Raw genomic sequence first — 25,171 nt, forward strand, 5'->3', positions numbered from 1 at the left:
GAAGTCTTCTTTACCCTTTAAACATGCTTTTGAGTTCTCTAAATATAGTATTATGTGCACACATCTATAATAATAATTGTGCCAATTTGAAGATATTATGTACCCCAGAAAAGCCATGCTTTAATCCTGATGCAATTTTGTTGGGGCAGCTGTTTCTCTTAATCCTGATTCAATACTGTAGGGTGAAAACTTTTGATTAGATTATATCCATAGAGATGTGACACACCCAGTTGTGGGTGAGATCTTCTGATTAGATGGAGATGTGGCTCTATTCATTCAAGGTGGGTCTTGATTACTAGAGACCTTCAAAAGGAGAAACATTTTGGAGAACGCTCAGAGCTGATGTAGATGCTGGGAGATCAAGATAGAAATAGCCAGAACCTGAAGAGAAGAAATCTCAAGCCTTGGCAGATGCTAAGCTAAGAGTTGAAACCCAGAGTTTTGTCCCAGATGAGCTAAATGAAGGCCCAAGGACACTTAGAGAGGAAACCATTGGCATCAGAAGCTGGAAGCAATGGAACCAGAAACAAGGACCAGCAGACACCAGCCACAAGCCTTCCTAGCAGATAGAGGTGTTCCAGACCCATCAGTCTTTCTTGAATTAAGATATCTTTCTCTGGATGCCTTAGGACATTTTCTAAGTACTAGAACTGTAAACTTGCGACTTATTAAATTCTCATTCCAAAAGCTGTTCCATTTTTGGTATATTACACTTCGGCAGCTTAACAAACTAATATAGACCCTATTCCTGGTACCAAGCTGTATTATCAGGGTTCTCTACAGAAACAGAACCAACAGGAGATATCTGTAAATATGAGATTTAAAAAGGTGTCTTATGCAAGTGTGGGAATGGAAGATCCAAAATCTGTGGAGTGGACTGTGAAGTGGGCAAGTCTGATGAAGGATCTTGACAAACTCCAAGGAGAGGCTCACTTGCTGAAGAAGCAGTGAAAATTCTCTCTTCTTCCTTATAAGTCTTCAGCTGATTGAATCAAATTCAACTGATTGTATTATTTCATTTGTGGCAGGGGTGGATACACCCGTAATTGATCGTAGATGTAAGCAGTAACAGCCTGCAGTCAACTGACTCATGATTTAATAAACCACATGTTCTAGTTTGCTACCTGCAGGAACTCAACATACCAGAAATAGATCAGCTTTTTAAAAGGGGGGATTTAAAAAGTTACAAGTTTACAGTTCTAAGGCCATGAAAATGTCCCAATTAAAGCAAGTCTATAGAAATGTCTAATCTAAGGCATCCAGGGAAAGATACCTTGATTCAAGAAGGCTAATGAAGTTCAGGGTTTCTCTCTCAAGTGGAAAGGCACATGGCGAACACGGTCAGTGTTTCTCCCTTATGTGGAAAGGCACAGGGTGAATACAGCTTCATCTGCTAGCTTCCTCTCCAGGCATCTTGCTTCGTGAAGCTACCCCAGGGGCATTCTCCTCATCTCCAAAGATTGCTGGCTGGCGGACTCTGCTTTGTAGCTCTAGTCATTCTGTTGTCCTTCTCTGCTCTCTCAGAATCTCCAAAGGTCACTGGCTGGTGGACTCTGTGGTTCTCTCGGACTTGTGGCTCTGCTCGGCTCTGCTGTGGCTTTCTCATTGTTATCAAAAGGCATTCTCTGCAAAAATGTCTCCTCTTTTACAGGATCCCAGTAAACGAATCAAGACTCACTAGAATGCGTGGAGACACGCCTCCATCTAATCAAATTTAATATCTACAATTAATTGAGTCACATCTCTGTGGAGATAACTCAATCAAATTTCCAACTTATAATGCTGTATAGGGATTAGAAGAAACCACTGCTCTCACAAGATTGTTTAGGATTAAAACACTCCTTTTTTAGGATATAGAAATTCTTTCAAACCAGCACATTCCACCCTCTGAACCCTAAAAAAGACATGTTTTCCCATATATAAAATACCTTCATTCCATAACAATATCAGAGAACCTTAAAACATTCTAGTAACATTACAAATACAAGGTTAAAACCAGTACAATGTCAGTTATAGGGATGGTCTGTACTAAGGTAAAATTCTCTCTGTGGGCGGGCCGCGGTGGCTCAGCGGGCAAAGTGCTTGCCTGCTATGCCGGAGGACCTCGGTTCGATTCCCGGCCCCAGCCCATGTAACAAAAACGGAGAAACAGAATACAATAAAAAAAACAAGAAAATGTTTAAAAATGTTTCCCTTTCTTCCTTCCTTCCTTCCTTCCTTCTATCCTTCCTTCCTTCTCTCTGTCTTTCCTTAAAAAAATAAAAAAAAAAAAAAAAAAATTCTCTCTACTGGTTCTGGACCTGTAAGACTCAGAACAAGTTATTTGCTGCCAACATACAAACGAGGTACAGTCATAGGATACATATACCCATTTCCATAGGGAGGAAGGAACACAGGGGTCACTGGATTCAAGCAGCTTCAAAAACCTGCAGGGCAAATTCCCTTAGATTTCAAAGTCTGAGGGTCATTTATCTTCGGGGCTTTAGAAAGCAGAAGTCTATCCTTTCCAAGGGCCTACATGGTGGCCCACCTCTCTCCAAATGCAACCTTAGGGGATACTGGGGAGACCATATTTTTCTTGGCTTCCACCCTTTCCAAGGATCGGGGCTGCACCCGGGCTCTCTGCCATCTCTGGGGCACAAGTTCAACCTGTCCATGTGGTGGCAGCCAGGCTCTCCCCAAACCCTAAGGAATGTGCTCCACCCTCTCCAAGGCCTGAGGTGGCATGAACCTTCCACTGCAATGAAGTGGAAGGCCCATCCTCTGCCGTCGGGGCAACTCACTCTCTCCATATGCCTGGGTGGGTCTCCTCTCCTGGCCTGAGGTTTCTTGGCTTCAGACCTCAGCCTCCATGGTTCTGCCTTTGAATTATTTTTCCTCCAATGTGTTCCTTCTGTGTTCCTTTCAGTCCCAACTGGCAGTGGTTCTCTTTATACAGATCCCATAACACTCTTGTTGGCTTTATATGCAGTAGCCTCAGATCATGCCCATCAGACATAAGGAGTTTCCACAAATCTTTCCTGGATAACTCCATGTCCGATCCTGGCTTTCTATGAAATGGCTGACTTGTTCCACATTTGGCCACATCCTCACATGGGGCACTATTCTCTTGGCTCTCCCTTCCTGGAAGCCCTGAATTTTCTAGAACATCAATTTCTGGTTTCTTTGTACCTAAGAGTTCAGTTCTCAGCTTATCTCTTTCCTGTTACATTTCACTATATGCTGCAAGGAGAAACCAGGCGACATTTTCCGTATTTAATTTGGATATCTCTTCTGCTAAATATCTAAGTTCATGGCTTTTAAAATCTGTCTCCCAGCCAAAGCCACTAGTGAATTTTGCGATTATCTGCTATTTTAAAACAAGGATCACCTTTCTTCCAGTCTGCAATAACATACATATCATTTCTGTCTAGAGCCTGGTCAAAGATATCTTTAGAGTCCACATTTCTATCAACAGTCTCTTCAAAGCATTTTAGGCCTTCTCTACCAAGCTCCTTACAACTCCACCAAAATCTTCCCCTTATCCATTTAAAAAGCCGCTCCAACATGTTTGGTATTTGCAAACTGCAGCAGCATCCCACTTGCAGTACCAAAATCTGTTCTAGTTTGCTAGCTGCCAGAATCCAATATACCAGAAATGGAAGAGCTTTTTAAAACGGTGAACTTAATAAGTTACAAGTTTTCAGATCTAAGGCCGTGAAAATATCCCAATTAAAGTAAGTCTATAGAATGTCCAATCTATGGCATCCAGGGAAAGATACCTTGATTCAAGAAGTCCGATGAAGTTCAGGGTTTCTCTATCAAGTGGAAAGGCACATGGCGAAGAAGGTCAGGGTTTCTCTCTTATCTGCCTTATCAACTAGCCACAAAATATCCTTGCAGCACCAGGTAGGCCAGTGTTTGCTTGGCCAGACAACTGGGCATCATCACCTGGCCCAGTTGACACCAGAACCTAGCCATCATAATAATGTTTCTTAATTACTGATTTTAATTGGCTGTCTTTCCTACCAGACTGCAAAAACCTTGAGATCAGGAACCATATCTTATATTTGAATGCCCAGCATTTAGTACAGTACTTGGAATATAGTGGTTTCTTAATAAGGCTAAGTGGAATTAATTAATGAATAAATAGAAAACCCAAGGCAGAAAACAAGTTCTAAGACTATTAATATATTAAAACAGTTCATTAGCACTACATTCACCTTTAAGTCACATCATATTGTCTGTTTGACAAAAGCTGATAAAATTGGTAACCTTTAACCCTTTATTTCTATCCCCTTCCTAAAATGAAATAAATGAAAATTACATCCTAAAAGTACTGTAAGAATTGACTTGTACTGATTTTTTACTACACTGGAAATTAGGCTCCCTACTCTCCCATAAAGTCCTGGCCTAAATATACGGTATATAATATGCTAAAAAGAGCATATTATATACTGTATATTTATATATATTATTTAATTTTTAATATTTAGTATAGTATTATATGCTAAAGAGAGAAGAAGATTCTGTTTCAAATTATCTAATTTGTTTGAAGGAATCATTAGTATAGTTCACAAAGTGAATTAATGTGATCCACAAATTCAAACGCATTGTTCTGTGATTTATGTAGAATTCCCGATAAACCTTACAGAGTTTGCCAGTATGTCCAGTGATTAAAGACATTAGGCCCAAACGGATCTCCTATCTTTGCTTTTGTAGTACTGGAACAGTTACAGGAATAGAATTTATCCATGACAAAACAAAATGCTTCTATAAATCACTTTATTAATTGCTGAGTTAAAGGCTGTCCCTATATCATGAAAAACAAGGAAGAGACGCTGCCCCAGAGAGATGCATTCAGTTGATTTGATGAGGCCAACGTGTTTAATTTCAGCCTTCAGTACAAACGATTCTAAACGACAGACTCATTCCTCTGACCATTTAGTTTTAACCTATTAAGACAGTTAATTCTATTTGATTTTTTTCAGTTCTTATATATTCTTGTTCTTGGAACACTGTATATGGCTTTGGGATTGATTGAGTGGAAAGCAGGTGAATCCACCTTTCCCATTTTTCTCTGATTCTATTATTCCTGTACATCCTTGGACTTTTGCAGAGACTGAGAATAGCCAAAAGTTTAAATCTCCAAGTAAGCACTTGCTAGCCATTTCCAAGGAGTTATAAATCCTAACATTAACTGGGATTAGCTCCTTGGCGGTCTCGGAACCTTTTGGCCTAATATCAAGTCATTCAGAGACTCCTTGATCTTCTAGGTAAAGAGTATATAGGTTTGGGAGCATTCCCATGGGATCGAGATCGATACCATGAGGCTTTGGGGCAGTAAAAATTTCTATAGGAAGCAAGGCAGAAATTGGCAGAATTATTACTTTTTTGAGCCAGAATACTTTCAGTAACATTATTAATATTTGTAGTTTATGGTTCACAAAACACCTATATTAGATCCTCACAAGATCTTTACTGTAATGTGGTGACACAGGCAAGGCAGGTGCTATTATCCTCATTTTAAAGAAGAGGACATTGAAGCTCAGAGATATCCAAGTAATTAGAGGAACTGGTACTCAAATCTAGGTATTTTTCATTCTTAATATTATGCTCCTCCATTTTTTACATCCACATCCAGTAACTAGTCTTATATGTTGTCATTATCTTCACAGACAGGATTTCCTAATTAATAAGCCAGTATGACAGTATAGATTTGGTGACCAATTATTTGTTTGTTGTAGATAATTTATTACTTTACCATATTCTATAGTTATTTATATTGAAAACTGAAATCTATAGTTTATTTCCTAATGGTTGATAAAGTTATATCTAGAATCTAAGTGTAAGTTTGGAACTGCTCTCTAAATGCAGGTATAAAAATTAGTAATAAAATTCTTAATCTTCAATTGAAATTCTAATAAAGATTTCCCCAATTGCTTAAGCTGAAACACCAGTAAGAAATTTTCATATACACGTGGTAAGGAAAATAATTATTGGGATTATTTAGGAAATTTTATGAAAATCAGATGACCTTCTAAATTCTTGGCCTACCTTTTGGAGATATTTTGCTTTCTCCTCAGATTCCCGAATTTTTAGGGCTTCTGCAATGATGTCCATATTTTCTAAAGGAAATAAAGTTAAATTCAATCTGAAATTATTTTGTGATTTTACAAAGGTATGGAGGTAAAATTAGATAAGGGTAAAAAGGTAACAGATTGTCTAGGAGGTTAAACATTTAGGTACCGTGCCTTGAAAATTTGTAAAGTAGATTCACAAATAATTGGAGATTGAATTAATTAGCTAATGCTGCAGGGAACCTCTAGTCTCTTTAGATGATTAGTAAGCCTCAGTCCAGAGACAAGGAAATGTCTCTAAAGAAAACATGTGCAGTTTCAGAGATTCCAATTTCCACATTCCTATTGAATGTGTTATAGAAATGTAGGTACGGTCCTTTGGATATATAGGGTGGACCCTGAGGAAGGGTTTCAGTGTCCAATTCAGACTGTCATCTCAAAGTATAAAGTTGTATCCTTATGCTTATTACTTATTGTCTGAAGAACCTAGGAGTCTGGGATGTTGACAGGCATAGAGCTTGATACTTACTGGTATTCTCAGGAGAAAAAGGCTGGAAGTGACCTTTCTCTAAAAAATACAAAAGGGAAGTATAAATCATTGGAAAAAATCTGAGCATTAAAGCTGTCTTAACTTTTTATACCTACAAAAATCTCATGCAAACAGTTTTCACATCTTGGGCTCCACTCAGGTCAGGGAACTTGGTTCCTAATGTTGACAATGTCTTCAACTTTCTCTAGGGATTTCATGTTTGAACCTCAAGTAAGTAAACTACTACCCTTAATATCTTTCCAACCAACATGTAAGATTTCCCCAGATTATTCCATAGTGTTTAGCCAAATAGATGCCATCATTTAAGGGATAATTTAAGATGTACTTTTCGACGTAAAAAAAGATACCACTGGTCCTTTTCAATTGGAAGGATCCCTTTCAATTGGAGGGAACCATCTGAACAGTGTTTTAAACAGACGAAATAAAGATTCGTATTTTAGAATTAAGTTCTACAGTTTCTTTTGGAAGGGGATCTGGTGTACTCCAAGTTGGCCAAGGAAGTAAAAATCACCGACCTTAAGCAGCTACTCACCGGCCACTCTACTCCTGGAGGGTCCCGCCACCGGCAGACGTTGCCTGCTGTCTCTGGACACCACCAATTGAGATTCGCTAGGAGGATACATCGACGCCGAGATCCAGAACTGTTTGGCCAAGTTTACGTCCTGTTCCGAGGAGCCGGAGAACACCAGGAGTCCCTGGGGGCAAGTTTCATGGGACTCAAGGCTACTAGTACTATCGCTGGGCCCCGAATCCATGGCAACTCCGGACGCTTCTCCGAGCTCCGTCTCCCCTTCTCCAGCCCCGCCCCTCTGAGTACCGCGGAGTTGGAACCGCGGCGGAAGCTCTCGGTTTCCTCCGTAGCTGTTGGGGTCTAGCGCGCACCTGTGGGAGACCTGAAGCCTACTTTTGCGGTGATCACGGGCTTCAGGACCAGATCACGCCTTGGAGTCGAGATGGGAGAGTCAAAACAGCAACCTTGGGGCGTGTCCTGTCCTGTTAAGAGTCAGTGGAAGAGCACTTCAGCCCTCTTGTATCCTTTAGCCCCCAAACTCGCAGCTACCTCTCCGCTCGCAACCTGCCCGCCCGAAATTTAAATAAAGCCCTTAGACGCTGCCCCAATTCTCTTACAGACCAGATTGCCACGGTTTACCAGCCCCTACTGGAAGTTCTGGGCCTGCCTTGGTTTACGAATTTAATAAAAAGATTCTAGCCTATGGGATTTGAAAGTCTGAACTGGGCGGATAGGTACCAATGTGTATTGTATCTGCGATACGTTTCTCCCTCCTCACACCCCAAATCCTTTAAGAGGAATCCTATGAAATAACCTTGATTTAGATTCTAACTGCATTCAGTAATTATTCCCACTACAAACTGCCTGGAGTGTAAAAGTTGTAAAAGACTAGTACAAGAAGGGATATATCTAATGAGGGCAATGAATCCCTTCATGAAAAATTAGGAAAAAAAACTGTTGAAGTAGTCCTTATAGAAATATTATGCGTGAATATCTTTCAGGAGATGTTAATCTAGGAACAATTTAACCGTTTAAGCAACAGAAGAGTTGCTCGTAGCAGGAACTGAGAGGGAGTGCATAAAGTCAGTTTAGAAAAGGAAATGGACACATGGTAATAGCCGTAATTTGTCCCTATGGCACTTTATTCTTCCAAAATATAATTAACAATATAGTCTCACAGAAAGTTCAGAAGTTGATAACCACAAATCTATATAATGATGTATCAGCTAAAGAAAAAAATCCTATTTGCCAATGTTAAGGCATCTTAACATTTTTTTTCGTTAGGAGACTGAAATAAAACTGAAAAATGATAACATATATTAAATACATTGTGTATTTAGCAACTAAAATATTCCTCTCTTTGCTTAACTATTAATAGGCAATGGGTAATATTAGCATATACTAATTCCCCCAACCTCCCCTCAAACAGTTGATGTTGCACAGGCAATAGTCCATTTGGATGGACTCGCAAATCTCTTTACCTGGCCGTGTGGTTAGTGATTGGTACTATTAGCAATCAGCTAACTACACTGCCTAGTAACTAGACTCATAGAAAAGTTATTTCCATCACCAATGGCAGTCTCAAAGTGATGCCCCCATACGTTGTGATCGGCAAATCAGCGGTTAAATTGTAGTTCACTTTAGTTGCTGGGTTGGTGAATACCCTACCTAATAATGAAAAAGAGGCAGGCATCGTGAATCTCAGCATACAGCATTAAATGTTACATAGCCCGTTCCTCCAAGCGGTTTGCGTCTTTACATAAATATCACAAAGCCATTACATTCCACAACTTGCGCTTTCCTTACATGAGATTGTACAATCTTTTACTCATAGCTAACGCGTACTTTGACAACGTGCTCGCAGAGCAGCGCTACGCGGGACAAATGCTGACGCATCAAATCTCTTTAAACGCTTCGGATCGCGCGCCGAGAGGGCCCTTCGCTGCCGAGGGTGGCGTCCTTCTCCCGGCGGGGTGGCGGGTGATGCTGTGCCTTGTTTTGATGGCAGTGGAGTTAGTGATTGTAAGCACCAGAGTACAATCAGCTAATTACACTGCCTACAAACCGAGCACCGGGCGCCCGTGGGCTGCAGCTCCCGGACTGTCCGCAGAGCCGACGCGGTCTCCCGGAGCCGGCCGGACGCGGGGTCTGGACTTGGCCGGGCGCCACACTTCACCCGAGGCGACGCCCGGCAGTGCCCGGACTCCGGACCCAGGCGAGAGGGCCCCAAGGACGCTCCCGGGCCCACCGGACACCCTCGCCCCGCCCGTAAGGGCCCCCGCCACCCTTGCCGCGTTCACGCCGCACAAGCACCGCCAGAGGGCGGCGCTGCCCGAGGGGACCCGCATCCCCCAGGGCCGCGCCCCGCGACCCCAGGTGACCCAGGAGTGCCCGGCTGGCTGGCTTCTCCCACCCGCTGGAGCGCTCGCGCCTTGCCTTTTCTTTCCCGCAGTCACCCCCGCCACCCACCTTCCTCCTCCCTCCTCCTCAAGTTCCCTTCTCCTTTCCTTCCCTTTCCCCTTAGCTTTTTTCGTCCCTACGCCCACCTCCCTCTAGCCGGGTCCAGCCTGCCTCAAAAACCTTCTTTTCAGTTCCCAGCCCAAACCCTAGAGCCGGGTTTCTCGGCCCCGTGCGCCCCGCAGCTCCGAGTGGTGGAGTGACCGTGACCGTGGCCGTGGCCGGCCAACCGCCCTTGGAACCCCGCGGGCACAGGGGGCGGGGCGGGCGCGAGATGGGGAGGGTTGGGGGAGGGGCGGGTGGGGGCGGGGAGACATGCGGGAAGGGCACAGGGCTTGGAGGGAAGAGGCCTAGGAAAAGGAGGCACAGATTCTTGAGACTTTTCTAGATTTAGCGGAAGGAGCCAAGAGCTCTTTCCTCTTCCCTTCCTCCAGCCCTCTACCCCTCCCTCCTCCCCCAGCCCCTCAGGACCATCCTGTTTTCAGTTCATCCCAATCAGGGAAAATAGCTTTACAGGTACCTTGAATTGTAGGCCTGAGTTTTTAAAATGGAAATAGGCCTGGAGACCGTTGAGAATCCCACATTTGCTCCTACATTTCCCCTGAGGATTTGGAGGCCTATGCAATGAGGGGAAGGCTGAATCTTTTTAGTCAAATACTGAGCCAGTCAGCTCTTAGTTAGATCAGAGGGATCTGGAGATCAAGGCCTCACTTTATGTTCTGACGGTTAATTTTAGGCAAAATTACTCCTACTTCTAGCACATGTTTATCTAAGTACCTGCTATGGAGGGGTTCAGCACCTAACAGTATAAAGCATGGTCCTTCTGTATGTACGATCTAGGTGGTAACACATTCTTTATCATTCAAGAAATGACTAAATTGTAGATTTTACTGATTGAAGTAGAAGTGGGGGTACCAATGTGGGCTGCAGTCAGGGGCTGTTCTCAGACCAGGTGAGACTTGAGTAACACAAGAATGTTGGATATTCAGGATGAGGGTTAAAGAAGCTGGAGAAACAATGTAGTTTGAGGAATTACGTTTTTTCTCATAATTCTACTTATGATAATGTAGATATGTTTATATATATTTGGAGTAGGCCAGACAAAGGGGGCAGCTACAGGGAACTTCTGGGAGACCTCTGCTAATAATTCATTCCTTTAGTTACTCCTTCCCCTCTTTTCCTTCAATGAATGAATCAGGAGTGGATAAAGGATATTCTATGATTACACATTTTTTGGAACTTAATTCGTAGTAGCCCTCCTGGAATATAGTCTTCATGTTCCCAGCATTGAACACTCATTGTTGAGCCTGAAGGCTAGTTTTCTACAAGGAAAACTCTCTGGCTGTAGATTCTCTAAACCCAGCAAATGGCCTCATAGATGCCACTTGTAGCATGTATAGGGCCAAGTAACTTGGGTCATTCAACACAGTTTCCAAACACGCTATTAAAATACCAGAAGAACCTCCCAATAGTGAATTTGAGTGATTTATATACACTATCTTTGTATGTGAAGGACAGCACATTTGTGCCAAGTGCATAGTTCGCTCTGTGAACACCAAAGCGAAGAGTAAGGAACTAAAGTATAAGTGTACATTACATAAACTTTAAATATCAAAAAGTCAAAGTCGTTTACAACTAACCTTATTTTACATTCAGTCAGTCTTTGGGTGAGGCACAATGTTGTAGTAGTACACATATAAATCAGTCACACTCATTAAACATGAACAGTATACCAAGCCATACCAGGCAAGTTGCTGAAATTAGAGCTATAATTAAGCTCTGGGCTACCTTTAGATAATTACAGAGCCAATTTTGTATTTTACAGTTAAATCTATATGCATAAAATCAGGAGTGAAATAGCCTCCATTACATTAACAAGTATGCAGATTTATAAATCTCTTAGATTAGGACATGGTTGTTAAAGCAATTTGATCTTTAAAATTGTTAGCCATTTTTACCCCGAACAATTTTTAATACTTCTTCTTAATTGATGTTTTATGATTATTAGTTTGCATTTTTAGATGTCTTACCTGAACTGGATTGCTGTTATCCAAGACACTGGTTGAGGTAGATGCTTTGATAAATTAGATTTTTAAAACTTTTCTTCAAAAGTAACAAAACAAAATAAAGTTCACATACAAAAGTCATCAAGATGCATTGCCGACTGAAACAGTATTTTAAAAATGCAGTTTTTTTAGTATGTAGTACAACTAAAACTTAATGATAAAAAAATGTGTGTGGCCTAGTTCTGTTAAAAAAACAAACAAACACAAAACACCAAGAATGCTTGTTCTTATGGTTGCTGTTGATTTGGCCTGCAGTTACTAGAGAAACTCCAGTTGACTCATTCCCTTTATGGTTCATGTCTAGGCATGCCTGGAGACCAGGGAGACCCATAATTTAATCTAAGTAAGAATGCTTGTGGTGTTTTAAATGCCCAAACAGAAGATTGCATTTGTTTTAGACAGCACCAGGAAGGCACCTTTCAGGGAAGTTGTTTACTGTTTTAATTTATGAGCTTTTGGTGATGGGAGAGATTGGAGGTTGGGAGTTTAAGAGAGGTGAGGTTGGAGACTAGGTGGAAACCAAGAAGAGTATAGAAAACAAATACCTTCTGCTTCAGCTTTTGCAAATTTATGTTGGCTTAATTTACCACCCCTAGATAAAAGACTCGAGTGATGGGAATTGGGGTTTACAAAAGGTGGGGGTAGTTTATTCCCTCCCTTCAACATACACAAACACACAGTCTGAATATTTTTTATCTTCCACAGCTTTTCAAGGTGGTTTTTAGGGGAGGAAGAAGTCAAGAATCAGACTAATTAGAAATTAATGGATTTTAGTAACTTCTTTTTAAATCCATTTTTGTTAACATGTGTTTTCTCTTAGGAAATAGAAAACATGTTTTGTTTTTGATATACATCAATATCAGATTCCTTTATTAGCATTTATGATGGTATACTTAAGAACTAGTTTATATGTTGAAGCAGGACCAAATTGAAGTCAACATTAGTGCCTCCAAAGTACCAACAATCAATGAATCTGTATAATTAGGAAAGGAGATTTTCTTTCTAAGTAAAATGAACTGCCAGCAGTTTTTGTAACATACTACTAGTTCCATTTCATTGTGCTCTCATTAGTAAAAGTGCACTAGATTTTTAATTAGCTCTTCTTTATATTCATTGATTAATCAATACTGTTGGTTTCAGTTCAAAATTACAATATTTTGTCTTTTAGGTAAATCAGAAAAATCTAACAAAATAGACGTTATAATTAAAGTTGTTTGAACTCTTAGTTTGACTGCAGGAGTAGGAGCTAATATATTGTATATTTTAGTGAACACTACCTCTAGGCACTTATGGTCTAGTTAGAGAGATGGACAACTTGTATACAGAGATAACTAGTTAAAATAGATTATATCAAATAACAAGACAGATTAGTAGGTGTTCAGAAGTCCTGAGTACTCTTGTAAGCTACATTATTGCTAGTATTTAGGGGGAAAAAAAAAGGAAACTCACATAGGTTGAAACAGTAAGAGAAGGCTGTACAGATAAGACGAGATTTGAGTTGGATCTAGAGGGAAAGTAGGACTGAAAAGGAGAGAAGAGGGAGAGTAGATGTTCTTTGTAGCAGAAACAACTTGAAAAGGAAAACAAGCAAATTCACGCAGACTGTAATATACATGGCAAATTGGGAGAGCAATGAGTGTGTTCAGGAGATAGATCTTGGAGGCATTTTTTTCTTGGGGGGTGTGTGTGTGTGTATGTGCATAGTCTTAGAATCTAACCCAGGTCTCCTGCATGACAAGCGAGTATTCTACCATTGAACCACGCATGCACCCTTCTTGGTGGCCTTGAAATGGTAGGTAGGAGAGTTTAATCTCATTCCTTTGACAGAGAGGCCCAAATGATATATAATCTGTTGTTTTATGGAGAATAATAAAGCAGCAAAGAGGGAAAGTCAGAAGAGACTGAATGTCAATTTAGGAGATTATTTTAATAGTCTAGATATGAGTGATGTAGAAAATATTGGATGAATGAGAATGACTGGTTAAAGTGGAGATAGAGAAAAAAGATTAACTTTCAAGTTTCAATGCCAAATGGAGGTGTTAGGAGGTGAATTTAGTCAGAGAATAAATATAATGAGTTTCGTTTTAGGTAATGGAAGGACATTGTGTGGTGGAGTTAGATATGCAGTGCTAGGCAGAAACTGAAGAGTTTTCTGACATTGTAATAGTTGAAGACATGAGAATAATGAGATCTCCTAGAAAGGTACATGGTCCTACTCTTATTTTACCTGCTAACACGTGGTGTGGTTCCGCCAGCCCAGGATAGGTGACTGACAGTAATACGTTATTCTTGAACAGAGACTAGAATGAGGACAGCAGAAGGCTTAGGGTCAAACTTTGAGAGTCCTCTCCCATTTAGGGCCTGACAGGAGGAAGTAAATTTTGAGAGGAGTCAGCTCACAAGAAAAAGCAGAAAAAGGGACTCTCACAAAAGCCAAGCTGTTTTAAACAGGGTCATAAAGACAGATGAATTCAAGGGAAACTGCTGCCTTGGCATCACTGCATTGTAAGGTTTGATTAGTACAGTTAGGCGCGGGGCAGCAGATGATTGGTTTGGCTCTAAAAAAAAAATGTTCTTTTTTTGAGTCAATGAAGAGTCCGTGATCTTCTCTAGGCTATAATTAAACAGATTAACTTCTCTGGCTGCTTTTCCACACTGATTAGCTTCTGTCACCTCTTTAAGGATTTTCAAGGTTTAAGGAGGTAATTTTAGAGTTTTCAGTACAGCTAATAGAAGTATGGATACACTGTCACAGAAAGTTTGTTCTTCTTGTGAGCTCTAGAGTGTGTTCTGTAAACCTATGAAGCCCAAAGGAGAAAATTGACCGATTCTCTTGCAAGTTAATCCATTTACAGGAATGAACATATGCCATTCTCTTAAGCATATGTCCACTTATCTTAATTTTCACTATCTTCATTTGGCACTCCAGCTCTTTTTTCCCATCAAGATGTGGAATTTACCTGATATCTTTTAGTTTTTTTAAACTATGTAACTCTCATTTATTATGTTTATTCTCAAAACATTCATAGAATATATCTCAAGGGTCTTATCATATGTACATTTAGTAAAGTTTACATTGTCCTTCCCCTTTTTAGCTCATCTATAGTTTATTCAATCTCAAGCTCAAGTTCTACTTTCAGGGTCAAATCTTTGCTGGTGCCTTTAGCCCATCTTGTTTCTTTCCTTTCTATAATTCTCTTTGTACTTGATAGAGTCACCTTACAATTAGTATCTTTTGGTAAAAGAGTATTATTCCTATACTCTAATTGTATTTTGAATCCAGCATTTTATTTTTGTAATAGTATAAAGAGCTGGTATGTGTATATATATATAAAATATTATATATATATATAATACTTATATTAATATCAAGTACTGTGTGCAGAAACATATTCTTACTGACTTATTTTTGGTGGGTTGTTTGTTTTGTTTGTGTCCACTAGCATAATGCCACTTACATTGTGAGTATTCGCTAAACATACAGAGAAAATATTGGGAAAAATGGCATGCATCGGGATGCCGAGACTGATGATTGCAGGCAGGAAGTTTATTGAGAAGGTCTCTCAGCAGAGGGGGTCTGAAGAATAGACTTCAGCCCACCCCTGGGAGGGTCGTATAGCATTATATATGGGGCAAGGAGGGGTTAGTGTAGCTTATGGGTTATTTTATGATTGGTGGAGAATTAGGGTAAGGAGAAGTGACATTTTTGGGTAGGTAGCTGGTCTTGGTTATGTGTGAGAGGTTTAAGGGCCAATAAGGAACCATTAGGTTTCTTTGCTGTGCTTGGGAGGAATTGGCGGGTTGCATTCCCGCACGTAGGCCATGGTTTGCTCAATCAGTCAGGTAGGCCATGGATGGTGTGGCGGGGTGTGTGTTACGGGGAGATAGGCCATAGCTGGTTAGTCATTGCCAACTTTGTGAGGGAGAATCTCTAACATTCCTAACCCTTTGATATATATATATATATATTTGATATATATATATATATATGATGAGAGACCTGAATATTGGAAATATAAGGTGTTGATCTGGATGGGAGGGTAAAGGAATTTGGGTGCGACGCTTGGTTTTGGCGGGTTCGGGAAGTTGGGGAGTTAGCAACTTTTCATTGGTGGGGTTTAAAATTGAAAAGCCGCTGTAGTGTTGGCCAGCACAAAGCAAGGGGATTATCACAGGAATGAAGTTGCCAGAGGGTGGATGCTGGGGTAAAGGGTTATCACAGTAACGCAGTCTCCACAACTGCTCTGTGGAGACATATTTTAAGGGCTGGCTACATCATGAGAATGTGTGTTGGGGGGGCGGGGGGGGGGGGGGTGCTGGGGCATGTTGAGGATCCCGGGAAATTCTAACAACAAATGAATTAGGAAAAATGCTTGTGGCAAGTAAAACCTTTGCTGGGTAACTTTGTGCAAAAGAAGCATCACGAGGTTAGTTTAGGGTTCATTTAGTTTAATTAGTAAAGGACTTTCACTTAGAAGAATAGGCTGCTCTAAAGTTAATTTCTTTTGGGGTTTAAATTAGCATTGCATGACTAAAATTTCACCAGGTAACATTTTGGCATATGCAATTTTGTTTAAACAATTAATATGTCTTCCTTTATATGTAGTTTGAACATAATGGGAATGAGTTCATGTGTAGGTTGTATAATCTTGCTCATTATTTTATAAAATTGTTCATTGTTTTTTAAAACTTGTTATTAAAAAACACACTATCCATCAGGAGTGGGATTTGTGCTGAAACATCTGTTCTTTCCCTTTTATTAGTACTGACATGCATTTGCAAATGGATGGCTGAGCCTGTAGATGAAATTTGTAATTTAAGGAAGGGAAACTAATTAAACCAAATAGGGCTGATTTGGCTATGGCATCACAGATTCAATGAATTTAATGTTCAAGTTAGATGATATGTTAAAGTTATTTTGACTATTTTTAAACTGATATATGCATAAATATTTCTATTTTGCAATTGAAGATTAGTTAAAAGCAAGAATGCAAATACAGAACCAGATTTTCTATTTTTATCTTTATTGTTGGACTTTGGGGCTTGAACATCCTCAGTGATCAAGTTAACCCCCTCATTTTAAAATGAAGAAATACTGTTGTAGAAACTCTTGCTTTTACAAGGTCATTTAAGTCTTTTTCATGTTTTCTACCATTTGATACTGTTAAAGGCTTACTAAGCAGGTAAAATACATCGTTTACATTTCCCCCTTGTCCTCGTTATCCTCTTTCCAAAAGGCAAGAAACTGTATTTTCTCTGTTCTCTGTGATGACTAGCCCAGGTTTACTTTCCATACCCAAACCATCTTTAGACAGAATGTTAACCTTTTTGTTGTTATTTTGTTGTTATTGCTGTTGTTCTTTTTTTCTCATGTATTTTATTTTTTAGTTTTTTAAAATGCTGTTGTTCTTATTGTTTTGTTTTTAGAACATTAGCATTTTGTGCACCTATGGATAACTCCTATTACTTTTTCAAAAGGAAATTCTGGTAAAATATGCCTTAAGCAAGGGAATAAAATGTCCTATAACTGGGATTTTAGACATTACACTAGAAGAGTGTGAGAGCTTTTTGGTATTCTCCAAATTTCAGTAATCATTATCTGTTTAACTCAAATTAGAGCTGGGTTTAGGCTAGCCCATGCTGGACCTTCTGCTAAATTCTTATATCCTTTCAATGGACATTACTACCTGAGTGTTTAGTTGCCATTGAAAACTCAATAGACCTCTATCTGAACTAATTTTTCTTTTTGTACTGACTCTTCTGCTGAACTCCTGAGGTTTTTTGCATGATAGCATTAGTCTCTGGGTTACAAGTTTGAATTTAGACTAATTTTTCTCAGACTGTGCATCCAAGTAACTTGAGTATAGGTCTGATATCCTTCTCTAGGTTATCTGTCTCTTGAAAGGAAAGTTGAATTTTGTTTTTGCCCCATAGCATTTAGAAGTTTGTGATATGTCACTGCTAATCTGCATATTATTATGTGTACTAGTATGGGCAGTAAATAGTCGCCAAGTGAATGTTGCTTAAAACAGGTGTAGTTATTAAGGTATAGGACATGATTTAAATAAGGTGTCTAAATCATTATAAACAGGTAACTGGATTAAGGTTTGCATGATGTTTCGTTTCTATTTGATTGTCCCTTCTTGAAATCTAAGTACATTGTTATTTTACTATTCTATTCAGAACTCCCAAGGCTTGCCTGGGCTTGTTGCAAAAAATAATGCTAGGAAAGAGTATAAAGCCTCATCAGTTAATGTGCTTCACCAACTCAAAGTTCAATAGAACAGTGTGCCATCTGGGGATGAAGTAATGAAAGAATTATTAAACACTTGGCACCATTTTAATATTGTAAATGCAAACACTAACCATTTGAAAAGGAAAAATTTGTGTATGTTGTCTTTAGTTCAGAAGCAAATTTTATTTCAGCAATATATACGTAGTTGCCCTGATTCTCCATTTTGTCACTTCTAAAATAAATTTAAAAGATAATCTTTACAAAAGTTACTCTAGCAAATGGCTAGAAAAAATGAGACTAAATGGTACAAATTTGTCTTAATAATCTTTGTTAAGCTAAATATATTATTAAGCAATCAAAAGTATAAAATACATTTAAAGTCTCCTAGATATCTAGGATATCTTCTACCTTAGCTGCACATTGGAATCACTAAGGGAGCTTTTTAAAATGCTGATGCCCAGGATGCATTCCATACCTATTATATCTGAGTGTTTGGGTGTCAGAGACAGTATCAGCATTTTTGACAGATCTTCAGATGATTCCAAAATGCGGCAGGTGGAGGACCCCTGACACTGGATAAGGGAAATAAGAACTATATCATGGACAGCTGAAATAAGATGCTGTGGAGGTGAAAGATTTAAGTCCTATTCTGGCCTTTACTTTACTTTTGCATGTTCTGGGCATATCATAGACACTTAAATACTTAATGAATTGAATTTAACTAGCCTTAATGAAATCATGTCACTCCTAAATATCCAGGTGCTCAGCACAAGCCATCTATTTCTGTAGCCCTTATAATTACTATTTCTCATAACTCTCAAGCACCCAAGTTACTACAATGGCCAGTGCATCTCCTATTATCTGTATTTTCCATCCCATTTCATCACTGGGGAAAGACTTAACAATTGCATCACTACAGCATTCCAGGAGCTACCCAGATCCATATTCTACTACCACTAGTGATGAGGTTTTATGCCAGCCAGCAGATGTGTATGCATGTACCCTGGCAGCTCTATTTGTCTTTACAGTATATTCTCATGTGTTCTAGAGTGTTGCTTGAAATATTTCTTTTCTTTTTATAGTTATGCTAACAGGTACAATTCTCATCTTGTTAGTAGAATGTAGGGATAGTAGATTCTAAAGCTTAAGTTACTTGATTTTCCATTCATTCAGAACTTCTCAATGAAATTTATTTTACCATTATCTTTCATATATTATAAATTTGCTTACATCACAGACTAAGACATCTTATTCTAACTTTTTTTCCCTGAAGAATTAAGATAAACTTTATTGACACGAGGAGAATTAGATGGGACAGATATAGTAAGATTAATTAATTTGCCCAATTCCATATGGAAAAGTGGGGATTTAACTAAAAGTTAGGCTGAATTCTTCATTTTATGGAAGTAAATGATATTTTAAAAATAAACTTGAGTTATGAGGAGATTATAAATATTTGAGTTTTAAATCTCATGAGTAAGTGCTAACTTTATGTAATAGTGGTTTGTATTAGTACAAGAATTTTGACTTAGACTAATCTTATAAAAGCAATGTGGCTCTCATCTTTACTTGTGGTTGTCAGGATATAAAGCTTCATAGACCAGATTTATACAATATATACTAATCTAAATATATATTTATGTTTATAACATATATATATAACAAAATTTTAAATTTTGACCTAATGATAGATAGAAACTACACATTTTATGAATGATGTTCTACTAATATGAATATTTCATAATGTGATAGTCTAAGACGAGAGATGGTTACACATCGTGTTTCTTTTCAAACAGGGGAAGAAGATAGATACTTTAAATTATAGACCAGTGATCTTGACCTCAAGTAGGGCAAATTTCTCAGCTTATCAAACAGATGGTTTCTGAGTATTATAGAAATTGGGATTCTTTGAAACTTAATAGGCTCCCAAAGAACAAGACTGGCCAGGTTAAATTAATTGTCTTCTTTAACAGTAGGTTTACTCTACTGGGATATTGTTTTGGATTTCAGCAAAGTAATTGGTAAAATCTCTCTTTACTCCACTATTGACTAATTTTCCACTGGATGATAATAGAATTAATTGGTTGACATGAAAGTAACTGTACTAAAAACACGAACTCATGGAGAGATTTCCTAGGATTTTTCTAAGTGATGTACTTGAGCTTTATCCTATTCAGTTTAATTCATTACTTATGGGAGAACACAGGTGGCATTCTTATCAAATTTATAGTTAACAAGTAGCCAAAAGGAAGAGACAATTTTTTTGTGTGACAAAATTAGTTTCACAAATAAACTTGATTCCCTGTAGTGAAGGTATAAATTTAACTCATGATATATGATAGGTATGCTTCAATATATAGTTGTTTCTTATCTCATTTAATCCACAAAGCATCAGGAATGACAAAATTAAGTGAGAAATATAAAATCCTTTATGCTTTTTAATGAAAAAGGTTGTCACTTTTTAAGCATTCACTTTACGCCAAGCACTCTGCTAAGTGCTTTATATAATGTTATAATTTAATCCTGACAGGAACTCTGTAAGATAATAGCAGTAGTAGCAGTAGACATGGTAATATCTAACATGCATAGCATGTTTACTGTGTATCATATGCTGTTCTAAAGCATTTTACACTCTATTTTTATAGCAACCCTATGAGATGGATGCTATTATCTCCTTTATATAGATAAGGAAACTGAGGCACAGAGAGGTTAAATAACTCACTTTAGGTCACACAGTAAATTGAACTGAGGTCCACACCCAACCATTTCATTCCAAGGCCTATACTCTTCTACCTCTGCATTATATTCCTTAGTTGATACACTTCTGACCCTCTTTTTATATATGCAGATCCTGAAGATTAGATTGGTTGGGAAACATCTCCAGGTTTCTAGTCAACTAGAGGGGTGGAATTTCAACCTGAGTATGCTTGATTTCATAGGAAATTCCTTAACTACTCTGTTAAACTGCCTCTCTGTAGCCACTAGGCTCAGGACCAACTGCTTCAATACATTATTGATTGTAATCTTGATAACAACCCTATGAAGTCACTATCATACCTCCCTTGTCACAAACATGAACCTGAACGTTCAAGAGGTTAAGCATGTTGCCTCAGGTTACACAGATTGTTGAGTCGTAGAGTTGGAGTTCAGATCCAGGTCTGTTGGACTCCAGATCTCATATTCTTAAGCATTATGCTGTGCGTGATGGGAAAGATGTGACAAAACAATAGCATTAGTGAAAAAGACTACTTGCAAGTTCAGTGTGAGGCAGGGGTGTGATGCCCTGTGAACAAAGTGAATGGCAGCTGGAGCTGCATTCTAGGAAGTACAGTGTTCAGAGCCAGGGAGGTGACAGCCCCCTCTATTCTGGGATTTGTAGAATATGCCTGAGCTTTGTGGTTGATTGTGGACCCCACACATTAAAAGGAGGATTTACTGACACACCTAAAACTCATCCAAGGTGAGTGACGAACTTAGGGAGGAAGAACTGTTAAATAACTGAGAATATTTAGCCTCCAAAAAGTGAAGACATGGGGGTGGTTGAATAGCTAGTAGTTGAAGTGTCATTATGTGGTGGAGGATTAGATTCAATCTGTATAGTTTCAGAGAGAATTAGGCTGCACATTTAGAGAATCAAAGGACTACAAGAGAGAATTTTTTAGAAATGAAATGGGCATCCTTATAAGAGAGTGAATCCTTTTTCCCAGATGAAGAAACTGACTGACCACTTATTACGGGTGTTAATAAAAGACTTATATGTGGTGTAGTGTTTCTTCAAGTTTAGTGTGGATAAGTTTTTAAATATTGAAGGCCTTACCTTCAAAGTATTACTTCAATAGATTTGGGATAACGTTCAAGAATCTGCACTTTTAACAAGCCATACATTGGGTCCGAATCAGGTGGTCAGTGACCCACTCTTTGAGAACCAGTGAGACTAGATAAACTCAGATCTTTTCTACTTATTCTACAAGTAAATATTTTAGTAATACGTGGGTACAGTCAATGTAATGACTGTTAAAAGAAAATTGTCTTAAGTTTGTAAAAGATCCAAGACAAAATTCTTCAATGACAGAGATAATTAGAAATGGAATCATTGGAATGTAGAATCTTGGGATTTGGGAGGAGAAGGCTTGATTCTCAATCTATGTCATAAAAATAAGACATTATAGCAAGACAGAAGATATAAATTCGGTTTGAATACATTTAAGCACTTTACATAAATAACCCACTCTATATATGCCAAGAAACAATCTTATGGGGGCCTGAAAAAAACTAGCTGGTTATTCTAATGGACAACACCTGTTTAAGTTAAAGACCTACCAGCCCTTGGAGCTCAGGTTTATATAAACTTCAACCTACATCTAACAATACAGGTGTGAGTGAAAGTCGGAAACATCGTACGTTTGCTCTTCTAATTCCTCCCCGCTTTTTGTTGGGGCTAAAGAGCTTTTGCTGGTAAGTACAACATACATTTGATTAATCTTAACTTTTACTTAAAGAAATCTAAGTGCCACGGGATTAGTGACCTGAGGGTCACATTTCAGACCTATACTCTGAAACGTTTTTGCTTTCTATAAATGATTTTAAAAACAGTGGTGTTTGGTATAATTTACTCTACCTTAGGACTTTTTTTTTTTCCTTAGTTGCGTTATTGTCTCATTTGTTTTTTTTAATGTTTTAAAGTTTTTAAAAATATATTTTTTTCCTTTGAAAAACTTAAAAAAATGGCTAGTTGAGGAATTGGTGTTCTTGGATTTACTAAATGCTTTGTTGATTGATAGGGTTTGTCTTTACTTTCTTCAAAAGTAAAGACAAACTTTCTTTGACTTCTTTCTAACAAATGACTTCTGTGTTAAATTTAAGGTCTATAAAGCTTCCGAGTGACAATTATATGTGACTAGTAAGTTAAATCCTTGTTTCTATTTGATTTCTTTTAATGATTGCAGAACTCCTCAGATTTTTCTTGAATCATGAGAGATGAAATTGCAACAACAGTTTTCTTTGTCACAAGACTGGTGAAAAAGCATGATAAATTAAGTAAACAGCAAATAGAAGCCTTTGCAGAAAAGCTGATGATAGTCTTGTATGAAACTTACAGAAGTCACTGGCATTCTGACTGCCCTTCTAAAGGGCAAGCCTTCAGGTGAGTGCAAGTATGTGGTATGGCAAAGGGAAGATATAATCAAGCGACCAGCTGCTACAAAAATGTGATAATTTTATCTGTCTGTGAGTAGTTAAAATGTTCTGGGCCCAAATTCAGCTGCTCAAACATGGGCTCAATAGAGAAAGAGACGCAGTAGGTTACATTAAAGTTGTAAACAATTATAGAGCAAATCCCTTATGTGAGGTAGAATTAAACATTAACTTGTATTTGCCACGAAAGATAGGCAGTGAACATTTGGTGAACTAATTGTGAGACTTAGTGATGCAACACATTCTGAGTCACTGTGTTAAAAAAAAAAAATTGATATTTTACTCTAGCAAAATAATGGGGGGAAGGTGGGGGTGAAGTGAGAGCTGTATGTCTTGGAGCACTATGATCCTCATAGCACCTGTCACCACACCCTTGTTTTCCTTTCCTTGTTTTTAAAGGTGTATCAGAATAAACAATAATCAGAATAAAGATCCCATTCTAGAAAGGGCTTGTGCTGAAAGTAATGTGAATTTTTCTCACCTGGGACTTCCAAAGGAGATGACCATCTGGGTAGATCCTTTTGAAGTATGCTGTAGGTGAGTAATCTCATTGGAGTTTGCTTTATGACTCCTAGATAACCTTCAGCTATTAAGTCAACTCTATAGAACTTTGTGAAAGATAATGCTCCAAAGTCTTGGGTTAGCAGTGAGAACACTGCTTAGTCATAAATTTAAATGCAAATTTCTATTAGACAATGCAGATTTCCAATGAGAGTGGATGGAGTGGGAAGAACAAAGATTTTAAATAGCATTTAAAATTTGACTTTAACCACTGGACACTTGCAAACTGTAGATTATAACCCCTAAGAATTATAGGGAGTATAAAGAGGGAAGAGGTACTATCTATCATTGGGCAATTCAGCCCATTAGCTGAATTAAAAACACTAGTCTTATGTCTATTTCTAAGTAATTAACCAAAATACCTCTTACAGAGTATCCTCTCTAATTTATGACAGTGTGGTTGTTGAAGTCATAATGTCCTTCAACTTGCTTTGCTGTCAAGCCATTTCAGTTTGTTTTTTTTTAGACTTATTCTTTTTGGCGAACTCTTTTCATAAGTGAGTGAATTGTCTCCAGAAAAGAGTAGAGACAAAATTTGTGAGAGGTTGAATCTCTAATGAACATTTTCCTTTCCTGCTTAGGTATGGTGAGAAAAATCCTCCCTTTACAATTGCTTCTTTTAATGGCAGATGGGAGGAATGGGAACTAGCTCAACAAATCAGCCATGCTGTTAACAGGCTCACATTAGACTTAGACTACTCCTCTGGCGCTTCCTCTGATGAAGAAAGTTGTAGCAAAGAACCTCGAATAATTCCTAAAGTCAGCAATCCAAAGAGTATTTATCAGGTAAAGTGTGTTCCAGTTCTCTATTTTTTTTTCCTGTTCTAATTTCAAAAAGAATATGCTTGCTGTAAAACAAAACAGAAAATGGAAAGAACAAAACAAAGATTTTAAAAAATCACACTTAATATTTTGGCAAAACTTTTTCTGGATGTATTCCTTCTTGGCTAAGTCCTTGGATCCTATACCATCTTTTGTAGTAGTCCTGTTTCTTCATATAGTATTTCAATATGCGTAAGTTTCCTTTTACTTAGGTCTGTTCAGAATTAAATATTAAAATTAGTGTCTTTTTCTTTTGTCAATAGAAAGCAAATGCAAATTGTAGCAAATTTAAAATATTCAGAAAAGTTTAAAGGACTCGAGTCCTACCACTGGAGCAGTTTTTCTCCATGTGTGTGTGTATGTGTGTTTTAACCACAGCCCTATAGAAAGATATTATATTTATATCTGAAACATGTTTCATCAAACAATACTTTTTCCTTTCCTGGTACAATGTCTCCAACCCTTCCAATTAAATTAAATCAGTGACTTTGATCATCTAAATTGATTTCATGGCCCTGTGGTTGTGGCAACCCACAGTTTCAAAAACACTGATCTCTGTTAATGCTGTGTATGTATGTACCTGTTTATATGTTTTCTCAAATTAGTCACTAATGAATTAAAATGTTAGTGCAACTTAAATATTTAACACTTTAATATTCATTTGCCCCCTGGTAATTTACTTAGCCCGTCTCTTATTGGCAGACATCTAGATTGTTT

At 38.3% G+C, this 25,171-nt stretch overlaps 2 protein-coding genes across 13 annotated transcripts in view; one reads left to right on the forward strand and one right to left on the reverse strand.

Annotated features, from left to right (window-relative positions):
* HOATZ (HOATZ cilia and flagella associated protein) overlaps positions 1-23,644 on the reverse strand; it is a 45,724-nt gene extending 22,080 nt beyond the window's left edge. The window contains exons 1-6 of one of the 10 annotated variants that reach the window (XM_077112999.1): positions 9,667-9,816; positions 8,966-9,112; positions 7,492-7,602; positions 7,142-7,304; positions 6,589-6,627; positions 6,037-6,107 (exon numbers count right to left, since the gene is read on the reverse strand). In XM_077112999.1, the coding sequence (XP_076969114.1) occupies positions 6,037-6,107; positions 6,589-6,627; positions 7,142-7,232 (201 nt within the window). In that variant the 5' untranslated portion in view covers positions 7,233-7,304; positions 7,492-7,602; positions 8,966-9,112; positions 9,667-9,816. The other 9 variants (XM_077113002.1, XM_077113003.1, XM_077113005.1 and 6 more) reach the window with 9 other exon arrangements.
* Positions 20,459-25,171, forward strand: part of BTG4 (BTG anti-proliferation factor 4) — a 30,750-nt gene continuing 26,037 nt past the window's right edge. Inside the window, exons 1-5 of one of the 3 annotated variants that reach the window (XM_077112994.1) lie at positions 20,462-21,338; positions 22,252-22,333; positions 22,825-23,021; positions 23,471-23,608; positions 24,214-24,418. In XM_077112994.1, coding sequence (XP_076969109.1) covers positions 22,849-23,021; positions 23,471-23,608; positions 24,214-24,418 — 516 coding nt within the window. In that variant the 5' untranslated portion in view covers positions 20,462-21,338; positions 22,252-22,333; positions 22,825-22,848. Of the gene's footprint in view, positions 22,334-22,824; positions 23,022-23,470; positions 23,609-24,213; positions 24,419-25,171 lie in introns of all 3 variants that reach the window. The other 2 variants (XM_077112996.1, XM_077112995.1) reach the window with 2 other exon arrangements.

This window comes from Tamandua tetradactyla, chromosome 8 (assembly GCF_023851605.1).
Source record: "Tamandua tetradactyla isolate mTamTet1 chromosome 8, mTamTet1.pri, whole genome shotgun sequence".
NCBI classification, from domain to species: Eukaryota; Metazoa; Chordata; class Mammalia; order Pilosa; family Myrmecophagidae; genus Tamandua; species Tamandua tetradactyla.